At 49.6% G+C, this 22,036-nt stretch overlaps 1 protein-coding gene and 1 long non-coding RNA gene across 7 annotated transcripts in view; one reads left to right on the top strand and one right to left on the bottom strand.

The window, feature by feature from the left end:
• Abcc8 (ATP binding cassette subfamily C member 8) overlaps window positions 1-22,036 on the top strand; it is a 74,878-nt gene that overhangs the window by 46,522 nt on the left and 6,320 nt on the right. For 5 of the 6 annotated variants that reach the window (XR_013110529.1, XM_034516558.2, XM_076934509.1 and 2 more), the window contains 13 exons: window positions 6,046-6,075; window positions 8,162-8,200; window positions 9,118-9,216; window positions 10,161-10,245; window positions 10,906-10,986; window positions 12,568-12,705; window positions 14,028-14,153; window positions 14,927-15,026; window positions 15,588-15,829; window positions 15,925-16,091; window positions 17,190-17,259; window positions 17,710-17,867; window positions 20,139-20,231. Coding sequence is in view for 5 of the 6 variants with exons in the window: in XM_034516558.2 (XP_034372449.1) it covers window positions 6,046-6,075; window positions 8,162-8,200; window positions 9,118-9,216; window positions 10,161-10,245; window positions 10,906-10,986; window positions 12,568-12,705; window positions 14,028-14,153; window positions 14,927-15,026; window positions 15,588-15,829; window positions 15,925-16,091; window positions 17,190-17,259; window positions 17,710-17,867; window positions 20,139-20,231 (1,428 nt within the window). In the remaining variant the exon portion in view is untranslated. Of the gene's footprint in view, window positions 1-6,045; window positions 6,076-8,161; window positions 8,201-8,985; window positions 9,217-10,160; window positions 10,246-10,905; window positions 10,987-12,567; window positions 12,706-14,027; window positions 14,154-14,926; window positions 15,027-15,587; window positions 15,830-15,924; window positions 16,092-17,189; window positions 17,260-17,709; window positions 17,868-20,138; window positions 20,232-22,036 lie in introns of those variants that run through there. The other variant, XM_076934513.1, reaches the window with a different exon arrangement.
• Window positions 17,267-21,739, bottom strand: LOC143442388 (uncharacterized). Its single transcript, XR_013110533.1, has 3 exons — window positions 20,709-21,739; window positions 19,967-20,620; window positions 17,267-17,616 (listed from the first exon to the last, which is right to left on the bottom strand). It is a non-coding gene; the product is annotated as an uncharacterized LOC143442388 (long non-coding RNA).

Below are 22,036 nucleotides of genomic sequence, written 5' to 3'. Positions count from 1 at the left end.
TCACTCCTGAGGAAACCAGAACCCAAGACACTGGACCTCGGGTCTTCTGAGAGATGGTGTGCTCGCAAAGTGAGCCAGGAACAAAATGGCCTTTAACCTGGAGACCCCTGATAGTGTCTACAGCATGCCTACAGCCAGAGGCAAGGACCATTATCAGGGCATTTCCTTACCAAGGCCAAACCCAGGTGACCAGGAGGCCAGAAAGAGTTCCAGGGGTGCGCAGGACAGGAAGCTAGGAGATTAGGGAGGTGCAGAACGCTCTGGGGAGATGGAGCTTGGCTTGTTGGTGCAACTGCTCATTTATTCCTGCAAGGACCAAATGAGCTAAGTACGGCTGAGCCGGCGGGAGCAGATGCTCTGGGGCAAGCTGCCTGAGATCAGATTTGATCTGTGTGTTTTGGAAAATTCCATAAGCGTTCTGTACCGGTTTCCCCTTTTAACCCACGGGGGCGATGAGAGGATTAACCTAGCATGTAGCAGGAACCCTAGGAATATTATGATAAAAGTTATTAGTTAGCCGTGCCCTTCCTTGCCAAGAACAAAATTCCCATACTGTACCCTAGCCTGTCTCCCAGGAGAGAGCATAGTAAAGTCCCCAGAGACAAGAACCACATTTTATTTTTCTCTTGGAATTCATAGTCACTTTAGCAAATGAATTTATTTACAAATGAATGAACCAGGGACAGCTAGGGACTGTGTTGATGTGTTTCTCTCCCATAAGCCTTTGCTCAAGTTGCTCCCTAACCCAAGCTTCTGCACCCACTCTGGGGAGGAGCCAGCCCGGAGACTGAACCCAGCATTCTGCTGTGATCGGTCTGCGTGGCTCTGAATTTGTTAATGACCCAGGGTGTTCTCTAAAAGCTTCTCCATTTAACTAAGGGGAAGGATACTCCAGGCAGTTAGGACAATGTAGAAGGGGCCCCATGATGGAGAGCTGTCCTGAGCAGACCCCCGTTCTGGATCTCAGAGCCACGTGACTCCCACAATGCTCCCTGTCATGAGTCATCGGCCTCTCCCTGGCTTACTGACTCAGTGAACTGTCAGCCTGGGAGTTAGCAAACTACCTGTGTAATCTCTAAGAAGAAAACATGTTAATAAAAGTCAATATTAGCAGACACCCTCGGGTACAATCCCTTTCCCAGGAAGTGAAAAATAATGCCGTCACTAGTGTGACTTCTAATGTCCCCAAAAGCCATCAGGAAGTAGGTCTCAGGAAAACACAGGATGGGGAGACGGTTCCCATGAGGAAGTACAAATCTGGTTTTCCCAGGACTCCCTGTTACCTTCTCTCTGCCATCTGTTGAGGCCCCCACATGTGACCCATCAGTGTGTCTGCCTGCTCAATAATGCCCCCCCCCTTGCTGTGGGACTTTCTTAGACCCTGCCTGTTGATTTGTGGTGTTTGGCGCAAAGTTGCCTGACTCCCATCCTTACATGTACCCAAGTGTGCTGAGGAGAGACTGGGGACTTGGGTGCCTCCTGTGTCTCCTGAAGGCGGCCAATGGACAAGAGACTGGAGTAGGACCAGCCAGGCTTGGGAACCTGGTGGCCTCCTGAGTTCTCACTGTGCCACTTCCTTGATCCATGACCTCGGGCAGGTGACATCATCTTCCTGGAACTTACTTTCTTCCTTTTAAGCAGTTGAAAAATACCCTGCCCTTTGCATCTCAGAGATCTGGCCTTGGCAGCCACTACACAGGGTCCTCGAGTGAGAGGAAATGCTTCAGGACAGTCACATGCCTGCAGGAGGGAGGAGCAGTGGACTGTAGAGGCCCCGTGAGTCCTAACCTCATCTCCCCCTTCAAGTCGTTGCTGAATCTTGAATGAATGCTGGGGGCCATAAGTTATCTGCACTGTTGTAATCAGAATACCTGAGAAATTCATTGAAGGGAGCAAAACAAATTGTTTAGGGTCATAGTTACAACCCTTTGTGTCTCTGTGAGCTTGAGGCCAGCCTGGTCTACACAGTGAGTTCCAGGTCAGCCAGGACCACATAGTGATAGAGACTCTGCCTTTAAAACAAGCAAACAAAATCCATAGCATTTGGCCCAGTTGATTTGGGTGGGGCATATGTCATGGCAGCCAGGAAGGATGAGAGAGTAGACAGACAGCTTCGTGGTTCAGGGAAGCCGAGGGAGAAAGGGTGTAAAGAAGACAGGGACAAGATAGCCACAAGGTCCCACCCTAGTGACCCACTTCCTCCAGCTAGGTCCCGCTTCCAGCTAGGATCTTCCCAGCCCGTATAACCTCCTGAAATAGTACTACCAAATGGGGACCCAGTATTCAGTACACGAGCCTGTGGAGAACATTTTATATTCAGAGCACGGTGCACACGGAGGCGCTTGGTTCTCCCTCTGTCTGCACTGTGTCAGACAAGCACAGGGCAGAAGGGCAGTCCCTCTGCCAAGCCTGCACCCCCCACCCACACACCAAGCTCTTCACTCCTCACTGAGCTATATGCTGTGCTGCTAAAGCACTCTCTCACTCTCTCTCTTCCTCCCACCTTACCCCTCCTCCCTCTCTCTCTCTCTTTCTCTCTTTCTCTCTTTCTCTCTTTCTCTCTCACTCTCTCTCTCACTCCCACCTTACCCCTCTTCCCTCCCTCTCTCTCTCTCTTTCTCTCTTTCTCTCTTTCTCTCTCACTCTCTCACTCCTTCCTTAGCCCCTCCTCTCTCTCTCTCTTTCTCTCTCTCCCTCCCTCCTTAGCCCCCCACACACACACACACATACACAGTGGAAAGGACATAGGGACTCCTCATTAAAGGGGTATCACATGTCCCAGCCGTGGTTTCAAACCCTAAGGCCTTACCTTCCTGCCTCTTCTCTCTGCCTGTCTCTGTGTGCTGTGTCCCTCTCTGCCCAACCATTCTCTCCTTTCATATCTGTGCCTTGATCCTTCCCACCCCTCAAGGTTCAGCCCATCTGACTTCTATGAAACATGCCTTGTGTCTTCCTCTTCCAAATGACTTAAAAACTACATTTTCTGCCAGGCCTGGTGGTATGAGCCTAGATTCCAATTTCAAGGCCCATGAATTCAAATACAGGCTGGGCAACTCAGTAAGACCTCGTCTCAAAATAAAAGTAAGGATGGGGCTGTAGCTCTGTGGTAGGTAGAGCAGTTACCTGGCATCTTGAGGCCTGGATTCAATCCCAGAACCACTCAAAAAACATGTATTTTGTAATTCCAAAAGGAGGTGCATCAAGGGCTGGAGAGATGGCTCAGTGGTTACAGGTGTCTACCGCTCTTGCAGAGGACCTGAGGTCAGCTCCCAGCACCCACATTGGTGGGCTTACAGCTGCCTGGGATTCTAGTTCCAGAGGATCCAACAGCCTCTTCTAGACTTCCTAGGTAACGGCACACATGCACATACCCACACAGACACACAAATACACATAATTAAAAATACAATTCAAATGCACCGTAAAGTAGGAAAGACACACAAATATAAAGAAGATAAAAAGCGTGCACTGCCTCAGCTCCTTGTGTTTCCTGTCTTTTCATTTCATCCATTTGTGTATCATCTTCCTCAAAATTCTCTAATGCTTTGGTTCCTCCTACTTTTTCTGGGATCTTATAGCTCGCTTTCTTCTGTCTGTCTGTCTGTCTGTCTGTCTGCTTTCATCCCCCAGACTGTGAGCCCCTGCAGGGCAGGCTTTGTGCCGTGGTGTAGCTTGGGAACTGGGGTGCCCTAGAGAGATTCAGTCAGCAACTGTTTACTGTGCTGCGAACAAAGATGTAATCAGAACTCAGGAGGCAGACACATGGGGTCCCCAAGTCTGCTGGACGGTGAACTCCAGTTCGTGGGAGTTCCTGTCTCAAAAAAACAAAAAACAAAATAAACAAACAAGGTGGAGAGCAACTGAGGAAGTCACTCGATGTGGACCTCTGGCCTGGAACTGCATACCCACATCAACAAGTACATACAAAACATACGTAAATGTGTGTGTGTGTGTGCGCACACAGACACACACGCATATATTCCAGCAGTCAATGAGAGAACATGCTTGACAAATGTACTATTCTTTACTTTTTAGCTTAAAATATATACACACAGCTTTAGTAAGGCTCTTGCTAGAAGTTTAGGGATACAATAGAAAGAGGTTAGCACCCCAGCTTCTTCCCCTCTTTCTGACTCTGTCGAATAGAGCCTATTCTCCAGCCCTGAGTCTTAGTGTGCTCGTCTGTAAAGTGAGGACACAATGCAGTAGTAGTGCCGAACTGAGTGCCTACTCCCTGGCACTGTGTATGGCAATAGCCACTAGAAAGAACTCACCCCTCCTTCCCTCTTCCCCGATGATTAATGCGCCTGTTAGCAAACTCCATTTATTACAGATCTGTCACGTGATAAGCATTGTGGGGGCTGGAAAAGATGTTCTTCCTGCCTTTAAATCCCACAGGGCACCCCAGGCTCACACAGGCACTGATGGAGAGCAAGGCAGTCCATTAGGACTAATTGAGCAGCTGAGATGAACAGAGCCAGGGCTGAGACAGGGCTAGAGGAGGGCGTGCTGAGTCCTCGGGAGGCCCTGGAGATGCAGACCACATCCTTGGCTACTCTGGAGGAAGTCTGAGAGAAACACACCTGGGCTGTGGCCACAGGGCAAGAGTTTGTCAGCTCTGGTTTCTTCTGTCTCATGTTAGTGGTCTGCCTATGAATTGTTGATCATAGCAATCTGGTGCTTGGAGACCTTGGGTTAGGAGGGGCTGGGAGAGTGAAAAGACCCAGAGGAAAGGACTAGGGATTGGTGATGCCTCATGGCCTCACTTGGTCCTTCCCCAGAGCAGAACGGGTACCTATCAGACATTTGTCATTTGCTGGCTGTGTGACTTTGAACATGTTACTTAGCCTCTCAGAGCCTGATATATGTGCAAAATGGATTTTAGAGATCAAGACGACGCTGCAAGTGGTTATTTTATGAATTAAAAGTGATCATTCTGTGGCTGGAAAGATGTTCTTCCAGAGGACCCAGGTTCAGTTCCCAGCACCCACAGAATGGCTCACATGTGTAACTACAGTTCCAGGGGGATGTGACACCCTTTTCTGACCTCTGGGATTAGCAGGCATGTGCATGATAAACAAATTTCCACAAAGGCTCATACCTATATATAAAAATAAATAAATAAATAACAAAATAAGTCTAAAAAATTAAGAGACCGTTCTATTACAGTGCTATTAGTACTTATAAAATCTCAGTAAGTGATGGCTGACTTCAGCATTATTAAAATAAGATAACTGGGTGCGGTGGCTCAGGTCCACAGTCCCAGTACCCAGTGCGTGGGGGCAGGAAGATCAGGAGTTCAAGGTCATCTCTGGCTACAGAGCAAACTTGAGGTCAGTTTGAACTACAGGGGACCCTGCTGAAAAATTCTAACTTAGTAATTATAGTCCAAAGAGCCTACACGAATACAGAGAAGGTTGTCTTTCCCACATGTGTATGTCACAAGTGTACACTTCATTGGTGGAAGATGTTTCTGGAAGGCTGAGAAGTGTTGAGTTGGTGCAGGAGAAAGGCCACAGCGAAACTTGGTTCCATGATTCAGATGCCTGTTTCCCAAGGCACCTCTTGCTGTAAGACGATTCACCTCCCTGCACTGGCAGACTCAAGAAAACCGTGGGTAGCCCATAGTGACACATTGACATTTCATGCTTTTTTAAAGACAGCTGCTCCAGTTATTTCTGATCCACTCTCAGACCCTGAAGATTGAGAGACACTGTGTGCAGTGATGGTGACTGGGACAGTCATGTTCCCTCCCTGAGCTTGACTGTCCCGGGTAGGAAACCACCTTGGTGGCCAGTCAGCCTCTCTGCTGCCCCAGGCCAATGCCAGGAGCGCCAGCTGAATCTGTGGTGTTTGGAGGGTCCTTCATCAGCTGCTGAGGTTGAGATGAGCCAATTCTGCACTGAGGAAGCCACCCAGGCCCCTGGAAGTGGGGGTGGGGGGAGATGGGTGGGGGGAGGAGTAGGGACTGCTTCTCCATGAAGCTCTGGTGTAGTGGATGGCAATGGGAATAACTGCTGTTTGTCTTTCTGTCCGACCCAACAGCCTTCCAGACAGCGAGGGAGAAGACCCCAGGTATGGCCTCGGGACAGAGTGGAATGAGCACGTGGTGGGGCCTGTGAGGGAGACTGCTAAGTGTGAATCCAAGGTTGTGTTGCTGCATGTTCTCAGAGCCATGGGGCTACACCTGCAGCTGTAATGAAAGCAAAATAGGGTTTGCAGAGGGGGAATAAAAAGAACCTTAGATGTGATAATACTTTTTACTCATCCCAAGGTTCATAGTGCATGCACAGGTATCAGTCATCTGTGGTATTAAAATACCATAGTGAGAGGAACATGGTGACTCATGCCTTTAATCCCAGCACTCAGGAGGCAGATATAGGAGGATTGCTGTGAGTTCCAGGCCAGCCATCAGGGCTGCATAAGAACCTGTCTCAAAAACAAAGAAATATTTTGTACAAATACACACACATATATATATACATATATACATATATACATATACATCATATACATGTACATATACATACATATACATATACAGTCATTGAAGTCAATAAAACAGGCTCTTAGAGGAAAAACAAATTGTCTGGGCTGGGAATGTGGCTCGGTTGATAGAGTGCTTGCCTAGCATGCAGAGTCCTGGGTTCAACTCCCAGCATTGCATAAACCAGGTGTGGCTTTGCACACCTATAACCATATTGCTTAGGAGAATCAGGAGTTCAAGACAATCTCCACAGGGAATTAGAGATAATCTCCACAGGGAACCTGGACTACATGAGACCCTAATGCTTGTCCCTCACCCGCCACCAGAAAAAAAAAAAAAAAAAAATGTCATGTTAAGTAGAGTTTATCCAGGGATGAGTGGTTGCCAAAGGCTGGAGAGAGAGAGGAGAGGAGAGTGACTACTGCTCACACGAGGTTTGTTTGGGGGTGACCATGTTCTAGAACTTGGTAGCAGTGCTGGCTGGGTAACCTTGTGAGTAAACTGAAAACCACCATATTAATGTCAGGAGGCAGGGCTGCTGGCGCACACCTGTAACCCCAGCGCTTAGGAGGTGAATGCAGGAGGATCAGGAGTTCAAGGCCAGCCTGGAACATGAGAATCCGTGCCTTTAAATTTAAAAAGAAAAAGGAAATAGGAAAAAAATAATTGGAAAAAATGTTTCTGAGGAGGCTCCAGGGATGCCGGGAGGCGGGGGAGATCTCTAAGGAGTGGAGATGGGCACCCCTCACGCTACACAGAAAATTCAGGTGTGTTAAATACGCTCAATGAAAATCTAAGAATTCCAAAAGTAATGGATTGTTGACAAAGAGACAGCACAACCTTCTCCTTCAGAGAATACAGGGGAAGCCTAGAGGCCAGCGTTCAGGCCAGGCAAGGTGGCTCCACTGTGCCAATCACCAGTTGACATAAGCTTCACCCTCCAGCCCCAGAGACACCTCCCTCCTGTGGCTTTCTGCCTTGTCTGCCACTTTATCCCCAGTATAGTGACAGTCCTAGGCTCTCAAACCTTAGTGACTGCATAACTTGAGTCAAAGCCTAGTCACGTGAAAGTCTGTATGTGTCAAAAGATAATGAAGTAACAGAAATTGGACACTGGCGCTCTTCGGAGCTGGCCACAGTCCAGTGCCCATGTGTCTCCCTGACTGGTTCCCCCAGCATCTAAGACTCTTCTGTATGTTGTGTGTGGCCACAGTTGATGCTCAGAACCTCTCTCTCAGCTTCCCAACTGTAGGTGGCCACCCATATGGCATAGGTTCTGTCAACTGCCTGGCCCAGCCTGGCTGTAGTCAGAGTAGCCTGCCCAGGTGGGTGCAACTTTGTTGGCCTGTGGCCTTGGCCTGCCCATTTGAACCTAGCTTAAAGGCTGAGGCTGGGAAGTCCAGGCAGGCCACCTACCCCTCTGACCCTAGAAGTAACCCCCCATCCCCCATGAGGCCTTTTCCTCCTGTTCTCCCTCTTAAATGAACCAAGTGCTGGTTCATGGCTAGGCAGTGAGGCTCTCTGGACTAGCCACATCTAGAACCTCATATGTGGCTGCAGACAGGGCACCAGGGCTTACAGAAGCAGGAGGTTGCTGGTTTGAAGGAGTTAGAAATCTCCATGGAGAGCTTGGCCCATCACGGGAGTCTGACCTGTGTCTTTGCTCCACTGCAGCAACCCAGAGCGGGAGACAGCAGCTGACTCGGATGCCAGGTACTTGTGCTGAGTGTGTGGAGCCATTGTGTCCTGGGAGCAGCTGCAGGTCCCAAGAAGAGCTCTGTGCTCCGCTCTGTGCTCCGATCTGGCCTGGGAGCTGCCCTATCTCTGAACACCATGTTTGTTCATTCTCAGCAGCTTCTGGGGGGGAGGGGAGTGGGAAGGAGAAGCTTTGGAAATGACAAAACACTGAATGTCACTCCCTTGGTTCTGTTTCTGTAAAAATGCCCTTCTGTATAGATTCCAGCACCCCCTGAGGGTGTAAGGAAGCCAGGCTAAAGAATTGCTTAGTTTGGTGACACTCAGGGATCTTCCTCCATGCCTCAGGGTTGAGATGGGGCTGGAGAATGCTCATGTCAGCAGTACTGGGGCGGGGGGTGAGCTGAGGGGGAGGGAGATGAAAGTCTTGTACCTAGCCACCTGAGACTTGAACTTTCCAAGATGCCCTTTAAGCCCTGAAGCCTCAGAACACTGAGTCAAGCCCAGAGGCAGCTGTGCCATTGAGGCTCTGTAAAGTCCCCTCCTCAGCCTGGGAAACTTCCCTCCAAAGGCCTATGTCATGGGGCCTTTCCCACTCTCCTTTTTAAATGAGCTAAGTCCTGGGTCTCCTCATATACCCACATGGTCAAACAGTGAGGTCCCTAAATCTGTCTGTGTGTGGCTGCAGATGTGTCCCTGGGGTTACAGAGGCACCACGTGGTGGTGGAGGAAACTGGAAATCTTGTTGGAGGTCTGAGTCCATCAGGAAGAACTTGATTTGTGTTACCCAATATCCACCACAGATTCCTGTCATGTGCCCTGGCTACCTCAGTACATCCACCCTCTTGCCCCAACCTAAGCCACTGATTGGCCTGACGGTTGCTCTGAGCATGCGCCCCGGGAAGGCCCTCACTCTCACCACCAGTCTGTTCCAGGAGCAGAGGCCCCGTGGCCTACGCATCTCAGAAACCATGGCTGCTAAATGCCACAGTGGAGGAGAACATCACCTTTGAGAGTCCCTTCAATAAGCAACGGTAACAGCCTCCAGGAGAGAGACTGGGGAGGGCCGGGTGAGGTCCTTGGTACCTGGGCATCATGCAGTCCATCTGGGAAGGATCCAAATGCCCCTGGGTTCCAGCAGCCCCTTCCCATGTGTAGAGGAGGGAGAGGGTATTGCTCCCTTGTCTAGCTAGGACAGAAGTGGAACTGAGTTAGGCACGGTTATTCCTTTCAGTTCCCCCCTATGATCTCCAGTCCCCAACACACACACACACACACACACACACACACCACAACAACATTCCTAAATGACCACCATAGCCAGCATCCACTGATCACTTAGCAGTTGCCTAAGAAAGGTACCAGCTCTTCATACATGTGCTCTTACCGAACATGGTAAGACTCTTAGGCCCATTTTATGGATGAGGAAAGCAAGGCTCTGAAGCTTAAGTAACTTACCCAGGGCCAGGCAGTAAATTGCTGAAATGGGTGTCAGATCCAAAGCTGCCTAAGGATACGTGTCACCAAGAAACTCTGAACTCTCCATGGATGCTGGCTGGCACCTGTTCAGGCTAAAAGCTAGCCGAAAGAGGATAAGAAGAGCAGGCTAGGCAAATATTTGATCAGCCATCATTATTACCACCTCTAAACACTCGTCAGTGGTTTGCCCAGATGGTGCCCCAGCATGAGCTCTGACTGCATTTCCCACCATTCGGGGACCATAAGCCCCCCTCATCCCTCACTCAGCTTATTTGCTCCCATACATTTTCATCCTTCAAATATTTAACTTGCCCCCAGGCTGTGTAAGCGCCGACCTTAGCTCTTTCCTATTCTCATAGTGTTTGCTTGCACAAGGCAGGAAGTGCATTAAAGCCATCACTCACTGGGTCCTAGCAACCCACAAACTAATGACCATGCGAGAATTGAGGCCCCACTCCAACCAGTCCCGTCAGCTGACCCCCCTGTCCTTACTCTCCAGGTACAAGATGGTCATCGAAGCCTGCTCCCTGCAGCCAGACATAGATATCCTGCCCCATGGAGACCAGACTCAGATTGGGGAACGGGTTAGTGGCAGCCTCCCCTGCTCCCTGCCCATGTTTCCATTGTACCCTGAGGTCCTTATTAGGAAGCATGAATGACAGAACGGAACAAAGGAAAGGACTGAAGAGCTTCAAGTAGTATGAAATTGTAATGACAATTGTCCTGTGTTGTGTGACTTCTCCTGGAAAGACACAGAGAAATCTCTGTTCAGATAGGGTAGCAATAACAGACTAAAAGACAGTTCCCCTCAAGTCTATCTTCATGAACCTGTGAGTTTGTTGGGGCTAATTACAGGAGTATGAGTGACTCAAAGGCAGCTGCATCACCCAAAACCCACTGCAGCAACCTACACAACTCACTACAGTTTGACAACTGCTTCTGCTGATATAACCATGGGGAGGGCCCTATGAATCTTGTAAGTTTCAGGAGCTTTCTGAACCTTGTGAGTTTTCCTTAGTTCCCGAATGCCATGTGGTTCCTTACCTATCTGGGTCTTGTAAGTATCCTTCCTTCATTCAGGAGAGAATATTTCAGTTTGGAGGAGTATTTACACAGAATCCTGGCTGATGGGAGAGGTCAGCCACTCCAAGCTGGGGGATGACTACATCTCTTCATTGAGCCCAAGTGCATAGTGAGAGCCTGAAGGGCTGAGAGCATGATCTTTTCTTCTCTTTTGATGACAGGGTATCAACTTGTCTGGTGGCCAGCGTCAGCGAATCAGTGTAGCCAGAGCCCTCTACCAGCACACCAATGTTGTCTTCTTGGTGAGTGTCCCAGATGGTTTCCCTCGCTTCTGACAGCCTGCGTGCCTGCTTCCCTAACATCATCATGGTTGTTGCCATCATCATCACCATCACCATCACCATCACCATCACCACCACCACCACCACCACCACCACCATCATTATCCAACAGCCTCCCTAACCAGGATCAAATTCTCCTAAAGATACTGCCTTTATCTTACTTAGAGAGACAAGGAGGCAGGCTAGAAAAGTGCTGATAACCCACTGTGGGCTTCCCATTGAGCCTTTCAGTAACCTTGAAAGGGTTATTGCACACATGGGGAGGCGAGCTGTTGTTAGAGACTACCTCTCTAAAGGACAAAAGAGCAGCCCCAACAGTCAACACCTATGCAGCTCAGCTATCAGAATGCAAACACACGGAGTGTGTGGCACCACTTCCCAGCTTGGGCTCAGGCTAGACACTGCTAATTAATTGCTGAGCTAACATTCCAGGGAACTCAAGATGTCCTCAGAACCCTTTAACACAGCTCTCTAACTATCAAGCATGAGATAAAACTTGCCTACTCCATGTCAAGCGCTGGGCTAGGTGCCTTGGTTGGTACCGAAGGAATCTTAAGACCCAGCCCTTGACCTCGAACATTTGAAGTTTGATTAGGGAGACAGACTCACGCACATGCAGGAAATACAGCTAGTTTAAAACTAAGCTGTGTGGCCCAGACCATGAGACAGCTGTAACGACTGGAGAATTCAGTCAGGGAGGGCTTCCCGGAAGAGAGCCTTGAAGAGTCAATCAAACAAAAGGGCAAAATTAATGAGGCATTTGGACAAAGAGTCAGCACACTGAACATCAGCTCTCCCCAGACTCCTCAACACACACAGCACTCCTCACAAGTGATACTTCTATGCATAGATTCTTAGACCTGGCCCACACGCAGCAGTTGGGAGTTCTAGCCCATCCAAGGTCCCACCTGATATATAAACAACTCTATCGGATAAAAGTCCAGTGGCCGCTTTCCTCTGTCCAGTAAGTTCATCAGTAACAGGCATAGGCTCAGGGTGTGAGATCTTGGGGGCACCTTGCGGACAGGGGTGTGCAGATGATCTGATCTGGCTTTGCACAAGGTTGTCCCTGGGACAGAGAGGATGGGAAGGATAGGAGCTGGTCAGGACAAGACACAGAAGGACTCTTGCGTGAGTGGTGGGTGGAAAGTAGTCAGTACGCAGAAGGCAGAAGAACAGCATGCCACAGGGAAGGAACGGCGCTGGCAAAGGCTGGAATCGTGGGCTCACTGACAACCTGGAATGGAGGGAGCTTGGGAAGGTCGGGTGAGAGGTGGGGCTAGGAAGGAAAACTGGGCAGACTAGAGAGGGACTGGAAGATGGTACTGAGGAGATGGGTAGCCATCTACGTCTCAGGAAACAGGAAGTAAGTTGATGAGGTCTGTTTACATAACTGAAACATTTGATCCCCGGGGAGGTTAGCTGGGTGGTCCAAGGCTTTGTAGCCAATCTTCCTCAATACCTAGATTGGCTTCCTTAGAACTCTAGAGAGTTCAGCTTACCTCTGCCACTCCCTATAAGCCTCTACCTTATCTTTCCCAGGATGACCCTTTCTCAGCTCTGGATGTCCATCTGAGTGACCACCTGATGCAGGCCGGCATCCTCGAGCTGCTCCGGGATGACAAGAGGACAGTGGTCTTGGTGACCCACAAACTACAGTACCTGCCTCATGCAGACTGGGTGAGGGGGGCCACAGAGGACAGACTATGAAGCTCTGTGTGTGTGTGTGTGTGTGTGTGTGTGTGTGTGTGTGTGTGTGTGTGTGATCTTCAAAAGAATCAGTCATATGACCCAAAAGCAATGGCTGATGGCCATGAAGTTCAAGACACCAGCCCTGGGTGGTTTTGTGCAGGTTAAGAAATAATTATAGTCCAGAATCTTGGTGTCACTCAGGCCTGTAGACATTCCCAGCATGCCTTGATTCCCTTCTGGTGTACCCTAGACGAACACCAGACAGTCTGAGGAAAAGTAGACACTCAGTTCTTACCATCTAGAAGGCCTTGTCCTGCCTGCTTCCCCTGGCTGTGCATGATCTGTTTAGATGGGAGAGCCAACTCCCTGAGCCTTTGGCCTTCAGGGATGAGTGGGTTGGAGCCTCCGTCATATGGAAAATGCTGGAATAGAGGCAGCAATTCTGCAGACAACAGCACTCCCACAGAACATGGGGTTGTGAGTCCCATGCTAACTAACACCTCGAATCCTGTTCTTCAATAGGTAGGGACATACTTCTCCCTGTCTCATTGGGAATCACTTAATGCTAAGATAAAGATGATAGACCTTTGGAAATCTACACCTGCCTACTCCTAAGCCAAAATTTCCCTGGACAGCAGCCACAATCTGTGACCCTCTCTGATCTTTAAGTCTGAGCCAAATAGGCCTGTTAATTAATTTCTCTCGAAATAAATCTTCCATGTGGAAGGATGAACCTCCTCCGCTATGATAAAGACCAAAAGAAAAAAATTCTGAATGCTATTAAAACAGGTAAAGCGAATTCAGAAAGCAAGGTGGTTGTAGTTCAGAACGGCCCCGAGTCCAGTAAGGCAGACATGGAGGTGCCTGGTTCCTTGAGGTACCTGTGCACAGGACCCCAGGATGGGATGGACGCCAGTTCATGGCAGCTCTGTATGATGGAGTCATTGAGTGCTTCAAATACAGAGTTTGCTAGATTCCAACGGGAGCAGCCACACCCGCTTGGATTAACAGGTGTGTTACCACCAACTGATAGAATCTACCATCAGGTATGGCTCAGGATAGCATACAATTGGCCTGCTCAGCATATGGAAACTGATGTTGATGGGGTCCTGTGGGTAACCTGCCATGCTGGCCAGGGCACAAGCATTAGCTCTGCAAAGGCACCCACTGAGGATGGTGTTATGACACAGTGGGTTATCAGACGCACAGGCAGTGGATTAAGGTAGCTACTGATAGAGCGTGAAAGATGCCACACCCCTGTCTCAGACTGCTCTAAGGAAGCCAAATCTATTTTCTGGCTGCCCTGGCAGATCATTGCTATGAAGGATGGCACCATTCAGAGGGAGGGGACCCTCAAGGACTTCCAGAGGTCTGAGTGCCAGCTCTTTGAGCATTGGAAGACCCTCATGAACCGTCAGGACCAAGAGCTGGAGAAGGTGAGAACACAGGAGTCACACAGCGACCCCTGGATAGAAGGTTCTAGCAGAATCTGAATTCACAGGCCTGCCTGCCCTCTCCACTCCCAGGAAGTCTCCAAATGACAGAGTAGAGTTGTACAGAGGCAAGGGGCAATCTGGCCCCTGTGCAGGGACCTAGGACAGAATCAGGTGCACACAGATGCCATGTAGATGAAAGGCTCCAGAAAATGAGCTAAAGCTAGCTAAACAAAGGAAAGGGGCAAGGTAAGGAATTGTCGTTTCATGAAACCAAAATGTCCCAGGAGAGTGGTGGCACCAAAATGTCCCAGGAGAGTGGTGGCACCAAAATGTCCCAGGAGAGCGATGGCACCAAAATGTCCCAGAAGAGCAGTGGCTTCATTTATCGCCAGATCACCAGCAGAACTCTGTTTCTCTCTGTCACTTTGCTCCACTGCTCTCAAATCAGCCCATTCTCGGCAGCTGTGCTGTCTCAGCAGCCCTGGGATTCCTTTCTACAGCCAGAGAGTGCTTCTCACAGATCAGTCTGATCACTCGCTCACCCTGACTGCTTCTTCCTACACACAACAGGAGTATACATACTCCTCTGAGATATTGGGGTGCTGTTAGTTGACAGAGAGAAGTTAATTCTGGTAAGATGAGCATGTGACCATGTGGGTCCTCCCTAAGGTAGAAATGACCTGCAAGCCAGGCATCACCAGGGTTCTTGTTCCTAAGGTCTACTAAGCATTCTGTGGGAGCAAGACATTGGCCAGGCTCTATATGTCTTTCAGGAGACAGTCGTGGAGAGAAAAGCACCAGAGCCATCTCAGGGCCTGCCCCGTGCCATGTCCTCAAGAGATGGCCTTCTGCTGGATGAGGATGAGGAGGAAGGTACGACCAGCCTGGGGATGCAGTTAACACCGGCAATGTGCTAGGTGCTTTCCTTATTGCTGTGTCAAACTACAGACAAGAAGCTACCTTAGGAAAGGTCTGTTTGGGTTTGGAGGTCTAGGGATATGGTCTAATCATGGCTAGGAAGGCATGGTGCTGGAGTGAGGCTGACAGTCACACTGTGTCCTCAGGAAGCAGAGAGCCATGAACGGAAGTTCAGCCCGCTTTCTCATTTTTATTCAGTTTAGGACTCTAGCTTATGGAATGGCGCCACCCATGGTGGGCAGGTCTGCCCGCCTCAAGTAACCTATTGTAGATAACGCCTCTCTGTTTGCCCAGAGGCTTTCCTTATAGGTGATTATAGTTGACAGTATTAGCTATCACATCGAGAAAAGCTAAAGCCCTGGGGGTTCTGGACATGGTTGCATAGTGTGATTTGATTAAGCACCTTCTTTCTCTCTATATGTTTTCCCATCTATAAGTGGGAATAAGATGTCCCCTGGTTGACCTTCAGAGGGTTGTGATCTGTGAAGCTTCAGGGTGGGTTCTTGCGACCTGCAGAGGAGGCGGCCGAGAGCGAGGAGGATGACAACTTATCCTCGGTGCTGCATCAGAGAGCCAAGATCCCATGGCGAGCCTGCACTAAGTACTTGTCCTCGGCTGGCATCCTGCTCCTGTCCCTGCTTGTCTTCTCCCAGCTGCTCAAGCACATGGTCTTGGTGGCCATTGATTACTGGCTGGCCAAGTGGACGGACAGTGCCCTGGTCCTAAGCCCTGCTGCCAGGAACTGCTCCCTCAGCCAGGTACAACTGACACCCATAACAGGGCTGGTGGAGATGAGGAGGGAGGGCTGAACCCGCACACAGCCGCAGGACACACTCTTTCTCTTCCCGCTTAGGAATGTGCCCTGGACCAGTCTGTCTATGCCATGGTATTCACTGTGCTCTGCAGCCTGGGTATCGCGCTGTGCCTTGTCACCTCTGTCACTGTGGAGTGGACAGGACTGAAGGTGGCCAAGAGGCTGCACCGCAGCCTGCTCAACCGCATTATCCTGGCCCCCATGAGGTACCCCAGACCCGACCACAGCAGGGCAGGTCACTATGCTCTGAGTCTTAAATCCCCCATCTATAAAATGACCACAGATGTCCTCAGTCACAGGCTTGTGGGGGTGACTCAAGAGTTTGTGTGTGTGTGTGTGTGTGTGTGTGTGTGTGTGTGTGTGTGTAGAAGTGTCCTTATGCAAGAAGCAGGGAGAACTGGAATTTACTCAGCAGACCCCTGTGGGTATTTTACATGGTTGGCTCATCCGTTGGTCACATCTGCCTTCAACATGAGTATCTACAGACTTCTGATAAAGGTTAATTCCCTTCCCTACGTGGTATAATCTTTCTACCCACAAGTTCCACTGCCTCCTCTCCCCCTCTCCCTCCCTGTGCAGACTGCATTTTCTGACACTGGGGTAGGATTAACTGTTTGAATCACCCTAGTGAGATGGAACAAAGCTGTAAAAGTGCCAGGTGTCGAGACGCTTTCACGTCATGCCCGACTGGCTGGTCAGACTGATTTGGAACCACAGAGGAGGCATGCTGGTTACCCGGCCTCGTGGCTTCCAGACCTGCATAAGTCTACCTCATAGCTACCCCTCTGCTGGCTACTCTTTCACGCTCCAGCTTTGTTGTCTCTGTGGCTGGGGGACATGGCAGCCTCACTAATTTACCCTCTGTTTGCCCCTAGTCTGAAGTTCAGAAGCTCTCTGGCTGGGTTGGGTGGGTTGGGCCAACTCCAGGTCACAGCCAGAGTGCTGACAGCTGACATAGCTTCTCACTGTCAGCCAGTTGACAGACTGTCCCCAGGGAACAGCTCTCCTGGGAGAGGCTCTGTGTCCCAAGGGAAACATTGCCAAGAGAGTCAAGCTGAGGAGGGTATCAGTGGTCACAGGGAGCCTGTGAGTCAGGAAGGCTGAACAGAAACCAACACCCTCTTGATGAGCTATAGAAATTCTCAAGGACACAGGCCAGATATTTGCAGACCCACGAAAGCAACTGCTCCAGAAGCCTGACCCACAGATGGTTCTAGAAATATTTAAATCGAGCAAATAGCTGCCCTCATTTCATAAACAAAGAGTAAATCAATCAATAAATAAAGATTCTGCTTGCCTCTTAGGTTCTTTGAGACCACACCCCTGGGGAGTATCCTGAACAGATTTTCATCTGATTGTAACACCATCGACCAGGTACTGGCTATGCCATGCTTCCCCTGGAACCCTGGAAGCTTTTCCTCTTAGATGCTGGCCTCCATATAGATATTCAAGGCCCTGTGTGAGGAGCCCAGTGTCCCTGTGTGCGGAGCTCAGTGTTCTGCTCTGACTGACACTACCTCAGGGTCTGCCCCCTCCTTGAGCGCTTTCATAAGACCAAAGCCTCTTTGGCTTCCATTGAAGATTCCACCAGGTCATTCAGGAATATTCTGAATATTTGCATGGATTCAGCCTATATCTCCTTTATTGGCATCTTAACAAATTGTAGGAAAACAGAGTCTGGATTCCTGGCCCCAGATAGTTTGCAGGGTAGCCGGACAGATACACATCATCCTGGAATAAAGTGAGAGACAAACATGGTAGCAGATGGCACTCCAAAGAGTCTAACACAGCAACATCCCCACTGTCTCTCCCTCGCCTCTCCAGCACATCCCGTCCACGCTCGAGTGTCTGAGCCGATCCACCCTACTCTGTGTCTCCGCCTTAACCGTCATCTCCTACGTCACACCTGTGTTCCTCGTGGCCCTCCTACCCCTAGCTGTGGTGTGCTACTTCATCCAGAAGTACTTCCGAGTGGCGTCCAGGTGACAGCGGCATTTCTTGTCTGGTGGGTGGAGGTGTGGGAGCAGGGATAGGAAGTCCTTTGTGATGGCGGTTTGGTACACTTGCCAGAATCATCACTATAAAAGTGATAGAGTCATGCTTCTCAAAAATTGAAAAGAGAAATAACCAATGGAAATGGGAGAAATGCCCATCCTAACGTCTCATCTGCCGGCGCATGCACTATAGTTCATACCTCAACTGCTTCCTTGGGAGATGGGTCAGGAGCGGGATTGCTAGGGCAGGGGGAATTTGTGTCCTCCATTCACTTGCCCCAAATGCTTCCCATGAGGACTGTATGACCCCAGGAGCCAAACTGACTTAGGAATGGTGGTCTCTAATGGGGCTGGGGGAGGGAAAGATGGCACGTGACAGGAGAGGTGTGATGGATTAGCTCGCTTCCAAGTCCACAGGGGTGCAGAGCATGACTGGAAACCTCGCCTGCACTGAGGCTCCTGTAGACACTCTCGTGGATCATATTACCCTTGTGAAATTGAGACTCACCACACAATCACACACACACACACACACTCATACATACACACACACTCATGCATGCACATGCATACACACACATACACACATCCTCACACATACACACATGCACACACATATACACACACTCACACATATACATACATACACATGCTCACACACACACTTACACATACACACACTCTCACACATACACATATGCTCACACACACTTAAACATATACACATGCTCACACACTTACACATACATGCATGCTCACAATCACACATACACACACGCTCACACACACATATACACAGTCACACACATACACACATGCTCACAATCACATACTCACACAATCATTCACACTCACATACACACTCACACATGCACTCGCACACACACATACTCACACATACACACTCACAAACACACATACACATGCACACACATTTCCTACTCAAAGTATTCTAGTATATTCTCTAGATAGTTCTTCCTAAGAGTGATTCTGTTAAACTCATTGATTCAAAAAATTAGAAAGAAAACTTAAATGGCCCTCTAGGCCACCGTTACTCAGACTGCCAATTACAGCCATCATTAAATCAGTATCCTGATTCATAATTAGCATTTTGAAAACAGCGAGGTAGAACCAAGCCTAGGAGTGAGTTATAGCTCGGGTAGAGCACCCACTATCATGAACACATGAACCTATCATGAACACACATTTGCACACACATATATGTGTCTGTATATATGCATTCTATTTTGATCTATAACATGAATTATAAGGCCATATTTCACAGCGTGAATCCTATGCTTTGTCCATGTAAGCATGGGTACGTATTTGTGATACAAAATGTACTATTTTTTATACTTCAGGTCATGGTCATAAAAGTTAAGCACCTTTCCCAAGTGCATACAGTTGATAAAGAAACAAAATACTGCTTGGCAACAATAATCATTATGTTTAAGTGCATTTTTTTTATCCTAATCACCTGCCTATAAGACTCAACGTTGATATAAATGGCTTCTGTCTAAATGGCCCAGAATCTCCAAGCCCCAGGGGGAACACTCTGCATTGGCATTAGCAGAATGGCAGTGTCTTGTCAAACATACCGTGCTATACACACTGTAGTACAAACTGTCCTGCAAACTTCACCTCTCTGCCAAAAAGGGCGTGTTCGCCCCATTCCTCTGATATCTGGTTCTTGCATCAGTGTCTAGGGACACTGCTCCTTGTTTTCCAGCTGGCCTACCTGGCATGTGATATGTGGCTGTGGGGAGCAAGAGGCCCCTTGTTGCCATGGAAACCTGTAGCCTCTTCTCCCCACCCAGGATCCTGGCCTAGGATGCCCTGAGGCCCGCTGTGGTTCTTAGGCAACAAGGAACTGAGAATATCAAATCTGGCCTATTGGTTGCTTTGGCCACTGTCCTATAACCTGTGAAGTGGGGACACACACACACCACCCTTATCTCAGTGCCAGATGTGAGGTGGACACCGCCCAGGATGGTTGCCGGCTTTGTTGAAACATTCCACATAAGTGTTCTCTTTGGCATCCCCAGTAACATCACAGCAACAGTAGCAGGACAGCAACATTAGCATACCAGTGTTGGAGTCTCGGCAAGGGAGAGATGGAGGCTGAAAGGGATGAGGCTGCCCAGCCTGGTGGTCGTAGCTGCATCCCCGCTGAGGATGATGAGCTGCATCCCTGCTGAGGATGCTGAGCTGCATCCCTGCTGAGCACAAGTTGCCGTCCTAACCACTCTCTTCATACAGGGACCTGCAGCAGCTGGATGACACAACGCAACTCCCTCTGCTCTCACACTTTGCTGAAACTGTGGAAGGACTCACCACCATCCGTGCCTTCAGGTACAAGCCCAGAGTCCCCCAAGGTGGGAGTGGGATGGAGGGTGGCTAGCCTCAGGCTCACAGGTATGACTTCAAAGGGCCCTACTAAGGAAGGCCCAGAGCATACCTATCTTAATCACACCTCGGGCCTGGGCAGTGTCCACTAGCAGGGACAGGCTCTGTGGACTCCAGATGTGAAATCCTAGCCTTGCAGACAAGCTGTGGGCCTCAGAAGTAAGGTGGGACATGACAAGAAACCAGCCTGGGACAAATCTGTCCACACTGGAGAGGCCCCAACACCTGGAGCCAGCCATGAGGCCTTCCGCGATTAATGTTACCAAACATCAAGTAGGACGCCGCTTCAATTCATTCTGCTGAGTGACTCTAGGTGCCGAGCGTGATTGTTCCCGCTGCACAGATAGGGAAACTGAGGCACTGAGCAGTCACAAAACCTTTCTGGGAAATGCTCCCACAAAGCCCAGATTTGAGCCTACTCACACATTTGATAATCACTGAGCTCCTCCTGTGCTGAACCAGTGCGAGGCACTGAAGATGTGTCACATGTCCCCAGAGGTACCATTGCTTTGCTAGACATGGGGACAGGGCTTTGGGAGCATAGAAGGAAACAATCAGGGAAGGCTTCTCAGAGGAGGAGCTACAGGAGCTTTGACTCAAAGGACAGATGAGAGTTCTCTCACCCTGAGGAGTTTTCTGAAAGTTCAATGCCCCCAGCTCCGCTCCACCCCTTTGAGAGGCGGTATTGAGCTGGGAGCATCTGTGGGTAACAGGAAGTAGAGAAAACCCCTATTCTCACAACCAAGTAGTTGGATCTCCTGGAGCCTCAGTCCCCTCCTAGCCAGACCAGAGACCCCCCTGACCCATCTCAAAGCCTAACCCAGAGAGTGACAACAGGTTATTTTTAGAATGGCACAGCTGCATGACAATCACCATGTGACACCAAGCCCTGTGTCAGGAACAACCCGAGGGCTTAGCAATCAGCTGAGGGCCCAAGGTCTTCATTTCTTCTGTTACCATTAAGTCCAAGATCAGCCTTAGGAGAGGTGCCCTGGGCTTTGGCACAGACCATACTCACTCCTGGGGCAAGTGGGCCTGTGGGAATTCACCTCTCAGATGTCATCTGAGGAAACCAGAACAGAGTTGTGCCCTAGCCCAGGCTGCATTCCCTGGATACCCCTCTACCCCTCACAAGAATGAACCTCCATTCACAGCAGCCCTGAGACCCAGCACGGGGCTTCAGACTCAGCTCCCAGCTGCCCCAGGTTGCTTCAGCTTTGGGCCTAGCCTCTACTCTAAGTTTTAAAACTGGTGTCCAGAGTCCTTGGGCTAGGCCTGGCATTGCAGACTGACTTTCGTAAGTGGGCTAGATGTCTGAGCAGATTCCAGCTCTGTCTCTTAGCCTCAGACCAGGTCAGGGCTCAGATCAAGCCTGTGGTAAGCCAAGGACCTGCTACCTCGTTCCCCCACACCCCCTTATCATGCTGAAGGATTCGTAAATTTGAAAGGACGTTTTTTACTCACTGCTGCGTGTGCCTAATTTGCTGGCTTGAGCCCTGAAGCCTGCCCTGGTAGAAGTTAACTAGCTTTATTGATTTCCCACTGGTGGAGTGCCAAGAGCTAAATGTTGCATATGAGTTATTAGCAGTCACCCTCGCGACAGCCACGTGACGTAGGTGTGAGCTTAAGCCCAGCTGCTCTGCACTGGGCAATGGGGTCAAGGCCGCTTTTCAGCGTTCATCACCCAATAAGCACGCACTTCTTGGAGCCAAGTCCGGGGAAAGCAGCTGCGAAGCTCAGCCCGGCTATCC

The sequence above is a fragment of the Arvicanthis niloticus genome, chromosome 1 (assembly GCF_011762505.2).
Source record: "Arvicanthis niloticus isolate mArvNil1 chromosome 1, mArvNil1.pat.X, whole genome shotgun sequence".
Classification (NCBI taxonomy): Eukaryota; Metazoa; Chordata; class Mammalia; order Rodentia; family Muridae; genus Arvicanthis; species Arvicanthis niloticus.
Note: the sequence above shows the minus strand (reverse complement) of the source record. Positions and strands in the feature narration are given on the sequence as shown.